This window comes from Argiope bruennichi, chromosome 1 (assembly GCF_947563725.1).
Source record: "Argiope bruennichi chromosome 1, qqArgBrue1.1, whole genome shotgun sequence".
Taxonomy (NCBI): Eukaryota; Metazoa; Arthropoda; class Arachnida; order Araneae; family Araneidae; genus Argiope; species Argiope bruennichi.
Genome location: NC_079151.1, coordinates 72,849,701 through 72,860,496, shown reverse-complemented (window position 1 = coordinate 72,860,496; position 10,796 = coordinate 72,849,701). Strand labels below are relative to the sequence as shown.

At 34.1% G+C, this 10,796-nt stretch overlaps 1 protein-coding gene across 1 annotated transcript; it reads left to right on the top strand.

The window, feature by feature from the left end:
- Positions 1-3,633: 3,633 nt before the first annotated feature.
- Positions 3,634-8,075, top strand: LOC129972967 (uncharacterized). Its single transcript, XM_056087299.1, has 2 exons — positions 3,634-6,026; positions 6,080-8,075. The coding sequence occupies exons 1-2, from the start codon at positions 3,634-3,636 to the stop codon at positions 8,073-8,075; spliced, it is 4,389 nt and encodes a 1,462-aa protein (XP_055943274.1).
- The last annotated feature ends 2,721 nt before the right edge of the window (positions 8,076-10,796 follow it).

The following is a 10,796-nucleotide window of genomic DNA, read 5'->3' as shown; positions in this document are numbered from 1 at the left end:
AATAAAAATCTGAGTACTCATTTCATTCAATTCTTTCCGAGGATCCACAATTTTATGTGGAAGTTAAGGGGGGGGGGGTAAAATCTTCATTAAAGAGCATGCAAGAAAGTTTGGGGAAGACCGCACCTTCTGGTTGCAATTAGATCTATTTGGTAGTCTGTGAACACTTTAAGATCGCAATAAGCTAGATTGATGAAGTGATGCATGCTAGATTGATGAAGTATGCAAAAGTTGTGGATTTCTATCAAATTTCGAAGATTTGTGTGCATATGAAGACGATAAATCATATTTAGTAGGTGAATTTTAGAAAATTATTTCTGCTTAATTATTGGTTAAATTTGTCATAAGGTAGATTGTTTGTATGTACGCGAACAAAAAACTTTCATAAGACAATAAACTCGATAAGTGAAATTTGGCATACGATCTGGACACCCAAACTGCAAATCTATTCAAATTTTGTACCCAGTCGGTCAAAGAGAATAGGTCCAATTTGTTTATTTAGTTCTTTTCGCTATACAAAGTGTTTATAAATGAATATCTCAACTTTGCAGGGATATCAAAAGAACGCACAACAAAATACAACCTTATTGTTCATCGAAAATAACAAATAACAATTAAAAGTCTAAATTCAATGCGGTTATAAGTGTTCGTTGCAAGGTTCTGCAAAAATGCGAACAGTATCAATTTATTTGTCCGGCATCATAAGTGTTTGAATTGTTATAATTCTAAACAAATAAACTAAAATTAAGTTATGCGAAGTTAATAATTCCAATGGTCCGTTCGAATTGTTGATCTGGAATCCAATATCATCTCAGGGACATTATGGCTCATTTGAGTTAAAACAATACACACCTAAAATTATGTCATTTCATTTGATATTAAAAAATAGCTAAGTAAGAATAGCAATTAAAAAGCTGAATGAAAAAAAAGAAATAAAAAAGAAAATGTTTACGTTTAGAAGAAAAATATCTTTGTTCTACATTCTGATATCTACGTTGATGTGGCATTTTTCTTTTCTTCTTTTATTGTTAACATTTCGCGCAAAGAAAAGTTACTGCAGGTAAACAACTTATCTATGTCTCGTAGAAATATTTTTCTGAAAATTTCGGGAGAATAAGGTTTGATATTGTATTTGAAACATAATCAAAGAAAGAGAAAACAGCCTTGATTTTCTGAAATTTTTATGTTTTAATAGCACATGCTGGTATTCAAAATTAAAAGAATTTTCTCTTTGGTCGATTTTCTGCATTTAGACGTTTTTTAATTTTACTGTCGTTTGAATATATTTTAATGAAATACACATATATAATCAGAGGAGGAATGTCTAGAAAAGGGGTTACAATAGAGAAAAAAGGGATAATAATGAAATTTAATAAAAGGATATGATCCAATCTCGCAACAATGCATTTTTCATTATGTTTCATTCATAATGTTCTGGAAACGAAGTAATATTTCCCATTCTTCCAGCTGTTTTAAAAGTTTTGAAAGAAGAAAAGCGAGTTTCAATTCCCTTTCACAGAATGTCCTAGATACCCTCTATTTAGTTTAAATCTAGATATCTGGCTGGTCAATCCTCAGGTTTTTTTTAAAAAAATTGTTAACTAAGTGATCCCTGATGTGGCTGAGTGTTTATCGTCCATAAAAATGAAATCTAGGCTTGTATCATTGTTAAATATATTAACATAGGATTCTAAAACCTCATATCTATACCTGATAGTGGTTAGAGAGCCCCTTCTAAAGATATGCAAGTTTGCATTCCCTTGTGACATAATGAAATATAACACATAAAATCAAATCTTTATTAAATGGTTTCTCCCCAGAATGTTGAGAAACTAATAGCGGGGATCGATTCAATCTAACCACTGACTGTCAATATACGTTTACTTGAAGAGAGGGGAATTCTCTCCAGTTTTATTATTAATGTAGATTGAAATATATAGAGAAATAAGGTAGTGTGGACTTTAATTGTGTGATAGAAATAAGTGTGAGGTTTTTGATCGGAAAGTAGTTTTATTCATGGTAGGTGTAAGACATGCCAATTTTGGCAACCCTTCTCACCCCTGAGAGTAACCCCGCTTGCCTAACGGAAGTGGGGGAGGAGAAAGAGAGAGAGAAGGAGAACTGGCTGAGAGGCAGCAGAGGAAGGTCGCTCTGCTGGATCGTGATGTTGTTTCTTGTAATATTTTCATAATTTTATGTCGTAATCTGTGCTGTGTCCCTTATGAACCTGTGAATAAAAATTTTGGGACTAAAAAGGTGTGATCACTGTCTCTACCGCTCATACAAAAGAAACCCCTCGCCAAAGAAAGGGTATTTACATTGGTGGCAGCTACATGGGATGTGAGCAGAGACAAATCACAGAATAGGTGACCGGTACAGTGACCCTCAATACCCATAGTAATCAATGGAATTCCTGGTCGTCGTAACCAGTGGAATTCTTGGTCTGCAATGGAGTTCTTTCTCATCTTGGTCATCGGCACCAGTGCGGAGTTGTTGAGTTTTCAAGTTTTGGTGCTCAGGAATTCAGTTCTCAAGAGTTCAGAACCTGGCTCCAGAAAAAGATCAGGCCTACTGAATGGTTCTATTTGGGTTCATCCGTGTGGGAAGTAATTTTATTACCTCTAATGACAACAAACCGTGAGTACTGTAAACCTTTGTGCAATTATATCTCAAGTGCTGAAGAAGACCCTATTGCTTCGATTTTTTAATGCTAAAAAATAATTAAACGTTGTATTGAAATATAAATTTTCATAGTATACTGACAGTTTGGAAATATTTTGTGTATTTGTAATATGCATGTTTTTTTAATGCTAAAAAAATAATTAAACGTTGTATTGAAATATAAATTTTCATAGTATACTGATGGTTTGGAAATATTTTGTGTATTTGTAATATGCATGTATTTTAATGAAAACTAAAGCAAAGCCAGACAAATTTGGATTCTTCCTGTCTTGAGCTGATGGCCAGTGCGACATTTTGTTGTGGGGGTCAGTAGACCACCCCGCCCAAACAACATCTGGTTTCTGTCTGCCCTGAGCTGGCGCGGATGCATTTTTTTTTTTTATTTCATTTCGTGTAGGGGAGAAACGGATGCACTCTGTTTCCCTTGATATGTTTATTGCTTTGCAGATGTTTGTACGAGGTGATTTTGAAAACATCAGAATAGTGCTATTTTGTTTCCGGTGATACGTTTAATCTTTGTACTTGTTCTGTATGAGATTAAGAGTGTAATATTTTATTTTAAGGATCTATCATTTCCGGTTAGAAGTAATAATTGTTCTCTTTTAAATACTTAAGTTGGTATTAAAGATAAATTGTGTGATGCAAACCTTTTTATTTTGTTAAAAATAAAGTAAATGAAATTTTGTTAAGCCTGTTTATACATAGTTTAAGGGTATTTTTTTTAGTTTTGATATATATATTTATGTATGTAAATTATGTATATTGTTATTTCTATTTGCAAACATATAATTTCTTCAAGTATTTAAAATCTAAACTCTTAATAACAGTATCTATAGAACATATCTTCCAGAAATTTCCCTGTAATTTTTTTTTAGTTCATTTTTTTTAGTTAGTATCTAATTTCGATTTGAATTATTGTAAGGCAATTTGACATTAGGTTTAGCTTGAAAAATGTCTTTCTTAAATAAAAGTAAAAAGGCAGACCTAATCTGTCTAGCAGAAGATTTAGGTGAGTCGCCAGACGAAACCATGTCTAAAGTAATTCTGAAAGAATTAATTTTAGCTAGTAAACATTATAACGAGGAAGAGGCAAAAGAATATTTAGAAGTTATCGTAGCTGGAAGGTTAGAACAGGAACAAAAACTTGAAAATGAAAATAAACTAAAACAAGAGAGGGAAAAGGAAAAGTTCGCACTCGAAAAACTTCGTCTAGAAGTGGAATTATCCAGGATCAATCAAAATTTGGTTCAAAATAGTGATCAAGTCGTGCGTGCAAAATCATTAGATGAAATAGTTAGGATGGTTAGGCTCTTAACAGTTAAAGTTCCTAGTAAGTCAGACGGATGGGACTATTTCTTTTCAAGCTTAGAAAAGGCATTTGTAAATGAAAATGTTAGTGATGAATTTAAACCAAAAGTGTTGCTTTATTTATTAGGAGACAAAGTGTCTAATTTGTTAGTTAATATAGAAGAAAGCGAATTAAAAAATTATGAATCTTTGAAGAAAATAGTATTACAGGAATACGAACCTTCACCGAAATTGTGTTTAGAAAATTTTCGCAAAGCTAAACGTAACAACGATGAAACATTTTCTCAATTTGCATCTCGGTTAACATCCATGTGGGTGTATTATTGCAAATCAAGGGGTGCTAGTGATTTTGAGACTGTAAATCAACTCATTGTAGCAGATAAAATGTTCCAAACATTGGATTCCGAAACGGCAACCCATATAGGTGTGCTACAGGGGGAAAGTTGGTTTAAGCCAAAGGAAATGGGTAAACGTTGTGATGTATTCTATGCATCCAAGGGTAAATCCTATGACGGGTCAGTGAGAGCCAAAAGAAATGATTATGATGAAAGAGGTTTTCAGGGTAATTGGGGAAAACAACAGTTCAATGAGAAGAAGACCGATAATAGTAATTTTTGCCCTAAGAAAAATTTTGAAAAATCAAAAATCACAGAAGTTAGAAAGCTAACTTGTTACACTTGTGGCTCCGATAAACATTTTAGACGAGATTGTCCGAAAATTAAGGGAGCAGACTATAAAAAGATTAAGGTAAACAAGGTTTCCGCTGAGGGTGCAGAAGCAGAATCAAAAGGGGAAACAGTAGCTGCTAGGGTGGATTTACTCGGTAAGGTAATTCCTAGGCATGCTATTGAAGACAAACTTTGTAAATTGACAAAGGTATCTGTCAGTGTAGCTGGGAAACTAGCCGAAGCATTAGTGGATTCTGGCACGGAAATTACAGTTGTCAAAAGGGACTTAGTTCCTGAAGTTTCAGTCGAAGGTGCTTCTACAATATATTTGAAGGGTATTTTTGGTCCGGCGGTTAAATGTCCTTTAGTGTACGTTCCGTTAAGTCTTGCTACTGGTGGCCAAGTTAATGTGGTGCATCAGCAAGTTTTATGTGCTTTAGTAGATGTTTTGGTGGAGGATGTGTTGCTTCCACCGGATATTCTAAACATGTTGGGAGGGGCCCGGAGTGAAGTAAATTCACTGGCTCAGAACTCTCAGGAATTGAGGGGTGATCTGCAGGAGAAAGCACAGGATAGCATTATCTTTGAGAAAACTCAAAGTGAAATTACTTCATGTGGGAATGAAGTGAGAACGGTTAATAATAAGGATGAGAAAGTAACCACTGAGACGGTTAAGGGAAGCATGGTCGCTGATACTTTTCGCTCTGAGCAGGAACAGTGTGTCGAATTAGCAACGGCTTGGAAGCATGCTAAAGAAGGCAAAAGTAACTACTATGAGGTAGACGGTTATCTGTTTCACAGAGACAAAATACTCGGGGAGAGTATTGGGCAACTGGTAATTCCAAAGTGTAGACGCGGTGAGGTACTCAGACTTGCTCATACCTCAGTGTTTAGTTGTCATATGGGTTCTAAAAAGACTCTAGAACGAATCAAGTACTCTTTCTTCTGGGAAGGTATGCGGACGGATGTCAAAAAATTTTGCGACTCATGTAAAGAGTGTCAACTCACTCAGACTGTTAAAACTAGTGACAGAACGCCAATTACGCCTGTCGTGAGGCCTGAATTATCATTTCAGGTAGTGAATGTAGACCTGATAGGTCCAATTGATCCTCCTAGTGCGAAAGGACATAAATACATATTATGTCTGGTTGATCAACATACTAGGTGGGGCGAAGCCATACCGTTGACTAGTCTGAATGCTAAGGCAACATGTGAAGCTTTGTTAAGTATATTTTCAAGGACAGGTATTCCTAATGTTATCGCGTCTGATAACGGGACCAATTTCACGGCAGAACTGACTAAAGAGTTTGAAAAACGAATAGGGAGCAGTCCAAGATTCTCTACCCCTGGATATCCACAATCAAATGGGTTGGTGGAGAGGTTTAATAGAACTTTAAAAACATGTTGCATAATGTAGTCAGGGAAGAAGGTAGGGGATGGCATTTACAAATTCCTTATGTGCTGTGGGCGTACAGAGAAATACCTCATTCAACTACAGGTGTGTCGCCATTTCAGTTACTCTATGGTAGACCACCACAAGGTCCTTTGTCTATCCTAAAATCTACTTGGACAGGAAAATTTAATAATGTACAATTAAATAGTACTTCCGTTTCCAAATACCTGGAAAATTTAAAATCAAAACTAGAGAAGGCTGCAGAGCAGGCTAAGCTTGTTTCAGCAGTACAACAGGAAAATGCGGCGTATTATCACAATTTAAGATCGTCTAACCGAGTGTACAAAGTTGGAGATCAGGTGATAGTATTAATACCTGATTCGACTAATAAATTATTTGCCAGATGGCAAGGTCCTGCAACTATCGTTGAGAAACGTAATCCCCATTCTTTTTCAGTTAAAATGTCGGATGGTTCTACCAAGCACATTCATCAAAATAAGTTAAAACATTACATAGCTAGTGCTAACTCTATAAATGTCATTTTTGAGGAAGAAAAAGAATTCGGGCATGTTGAAACTTTACCAACCGCTACCAAAGAATCTAAATTTTTCGAAATTCTTGATAATCTTGAAATTAAACATGTAGACAATTCTCAGTTAGAAACTCTTAAAAATTTAATCGTTAAATTTAAACGCATCTTTACTAAACCCGTGCAACCAGCTGCGGTTGGCACTCATAAAATTGAACTATTGCCCAATACGGTACAGAAAAAGCTTCATTGTTATAGTGTTCCTATTGCATACAGAAAGGAAGTTGAACGTCAAGTTCAAGAACTTTTAGAATTAGACTTGATAGAACCTTCGGTATCCGAAATTGCTCATCCGATTGTTTGCGTTGCTAAAAAGGATTCTTCATTGAGAATGTGCATTGATTTTAGAGCATTAAATGCAGTCACCAAAGTTCCAGTCTTTCCCATGAAAGATTTGCAAGAACTGATATTCACTGCAGGGTCAGGCCATTGGTTAAGTAGCTTAGATCTTTTAAAGGGATATTGGCAAATAAAAATGGACGAGGAAAGTAAACGGTTGACGGCGTTTGCTACGCATAATGCTGTGTACCAGTGGAAGACCATGCCTTTCGGTCTGGCGGGAGCATCTGGTACTTTTCAACGTGAAATGAACCGTGCCTTGAAATCTCATTCAGAGTATGCGCAGGCGTACATGGATGATGTAGTCATTTATTCTAGATCTTTTAAAGAGCATCTGTTTCATTTAAAACTTATACTGACAGAATTAGATGAATTAGGATTTTCTGTACGGCTGGATAAATGTACTTTCGCCACCAAACAAATAAAATATTTAGGCCATATTATAGGTGGAGGTAGACATGGTCCAGATAAAGACAAAATTCTAGCAATACAGAAATTAATTAGACCTACGACTAAAAAAGAGGTCAGGTCCGTATTAGGATTAATGGGATTTTACCGCACATATATACCAAAATTTGCGGAAATATCCACTCCACTCACGGAATTAACCAAGAAGAATAAGCCAAACAAGGGAAGTTGGGGAGAAGAAGAACAAAACTCGTTTGAGAAACTGAAAGAATTACTCTGTGAGGTTACTAGTCTTGCTACCCCTGATGCCAACTTGCCATTCCAGATACACTGTGATGCATCTGATCATGGTGTAGGATGCTGTTTAACTCAGCAAGATGCTGACGGGTCTTACAAACCAATAGGTTTTGCCAGCCAAAAATTCAACGCTGTACAAAAGAACTGGGCAAGCATTGAGAAAGAGGCTTGGGCAGTGCTATATGGTCTGAATAAATTCGATAAGTGGATTTATGGTGCTAAGGTGGAGGTCATATCTGATCACAATCCTCTTAAATATCTGAACCAAACCACTCCTAAAAGTCCAAAGCTAACCCGTTGGGCTCTAACTCTACAAAGGTGGAATCATTCCATCACACATAGACCTGGTGTACAGCATCGAGGTGCGGACGCTCTATCACGACTGAAATAATTCATCACTTGTACAAAAAAAAAAAAAAGTTATGTCTGTATTTTTGATATTTGCATATGTACGAAACCAGTATACATGTTATATTAGTTTTTATCATTTTGAATTTATTTGTTTTTGATTTTGTAAGTAGGTTATAGTGTTTTTGTATATTTATATATTATTCATGAATGTAATAAAATCAGCCACTGTGGGCTAATTTTATGCTTAGGTGGGGCGTGTAAGACATGCCAATTTTGGCAACCCTTCTCACCCCTGAGAGTAACCCCGCTTGCCTAACGGAAGTGGGGGAGGAGAAAGAGAGAGAGAAGGAGAACTGGCTGAGAGGCAGCAGAGGAAGATCGCTCTGCTAGATCGTGATGTTGTTTCTTGTAATATTTTCATAATTTTATGTCGTAATCTGTGCTGTGTCCCTTATGAACCTGTGAATAAAAATTTTGGGACTAAAAAGGTGTGATCACTGTCTCTACCGCTCATACAAAAGAAACCCCTCGCCAAAGAAAGGGTATTTACAGTAGGATTCCAAGTTGAAAGCTATTTATATTTCCAGCAAAAGAGAACGAGCACCTACATATTGCCAGAAAATATCATAACAGGGATTTAAACTTTTAGATGACATTTTATTTCCAAATGAATTTTTTTTTGCACAAAGAAACTTTAAAAATGTGTAATTAGAAAAATGAATTTAGAAAACGTATGAAATTAAACGTCAAAGTTACTTCATTATGGTCTAGTTGTCGGCCGCGGTAATGAGAGGCAGAAATTTTGTATTCATCGAATCTATAATGAAGAAAATTGGATATCAAACTATCTTGAAAGAAAATATTACCACTAATATTGAAAAATTGATATAAATTTCTATTTACCGCTGGGAAAATTTCTCTTCCTTGCAAAAAAAAAAGTGCATGTTTCACATATATTAAAGTAAATTGGTCAGGCGATAGTGAGTCATAGTGAGTTTTTCTTTTTCGACTGTTTGTCATGAATTTAGAAAGTATTAAAAATTTATTACAAATCTGAAGTAAATATCCTCAATATCTATCGATCTATCTGTATCTATCTATCTATATCTATATATATATAAAATTGAAAATCCGTCGGCTTGTTTACATGCTTCCTCCTTATACAATTCCACATCACGAGATGTAGAATTGTATAAGACGAAACATGTAAACGGATTCGAACGAAATTCAGTACACATGTTTTTCGTAGCCTTTAGGAGGATTTAATAGGCTATTAATAGTTTCTACGAATTTTTAATAGAGCTGAAATAGGAGTTAAAAGATTTTATGTATTTCCTCCGTAATTCCTGAACAAATAATTGCACAAAACTGTTTTTACACCAACTTAAAATGTAAAAAAGTAGCTTTTTGGTGACATAAATTTCATTGCATACATAATTATTTCGCTACTTTAATAAATTAAATAATTTAATAAAATAATAAATTAACTTAATAAATTTTTCACAATGTTAAATGCATTTTATAACACTATTTTTAAAATAAAATATCAAGTTTATTTTTTTGTTTAATTGCATCTATCACCCTCGGCATTTGCTAATATTGAAGTTATTTTCTTCCTTACTTTTTACTTTTTTTTATTACGGAATTTCTTGAATTTGATAAATTTATTACACAGTTTCTGTAGATATGCGAATGCAGTAATTCGTCTTTAAATGCAATCTTTTAAAATTGTTGTAATTTTTAATTCTTTAGTCTAATTTCTTACACATTTTAATACTTTTAAGATTTTAATACGCTTAGTTATGTATATATATCCAGATTCCTAAATATATATAAATGGAGATAATAAAATCTATACCAAGGCAAAAATATTTCCAAAATAAATAAACAAGACCAAAAATATTTTCAAAAATGAAGATGGCATTCCCAACGCTCACATTATATCTTACTCCGTTACAATCACCTAAAACATAGTAAATGATCTAAATTTTGTAATTGCTGGAATTTTGTTTTAGTACCTTTTTAAAACGTCTTATTATTATAATCCTTCGTATACCGAAATCATTTTATTATTTCCATATTTATAATCAAAGCTTTAGCGATCTGCTCAGCCATTAACAATCTCTCAATCCTATAAAAAATTTAATTTTGTTGAAAAACATTTTCACTGTCCTTCATTCTTTAAAATGTTTATTTTTGAAATCACTTGGGGTTATTTATAAAATAGCCATGAAAATCCCAATTAGAGCAAAGCTAAACCAAAAGATCATATTGATTTGAATTTCAAGACATTCAATTTTTCTTGGAATGAAAAGGCGAATTTCCTCACCAAAACCGTCACGGAATCGAACTTATACTTTGAAAGAAATACCGTTGAAGATACAATCACATTTTACTTGAAAATCTCACTTCATATTATGTACCAAACTTATTAAAATATCAATACAAAGAAACTTTTGAGTTTCTTCTTCTTTCGAAAATCTTCAATCTTCTTTGATCACTGACATTTTTTATACTAACTTTGATTTTTTGATATTAAGGGATGAAACCCATTTTTGCTAAAGAGAGATCCCACTCAGTACATTAAGGAGAAAAAATATTAAATATCTAAGACCAAAAATCTTTAAGTTGTTTTTTTCCATCCTGACATTTTTAATCCTTTAAGTTAAAATTTAATCTCTTAAAAACGTCAGTGTGAACCTAGAAATTCCATGCTTCGGCACAAACAATTATATACAGCCAAATTCTAGAATGGGAAAAC

Bases quoted from the DNA above. Each gene is read 5' to 3' on its own strand.
- LOC129972967 (XM_056087299.1), top strand. From the start codon at position 3,634: ATGTCTTTCTTAAATAAAAGTAAAAAGGCAGACCTAATCTGTCTAGCA. The intron at 6,027-6,079 runs GTTGGTGGAGAG...TAATGTAGTCAG, and splicing joins GGATATCCACAATCAAATGG to GGAAGAAGGTAGGGGATGGC.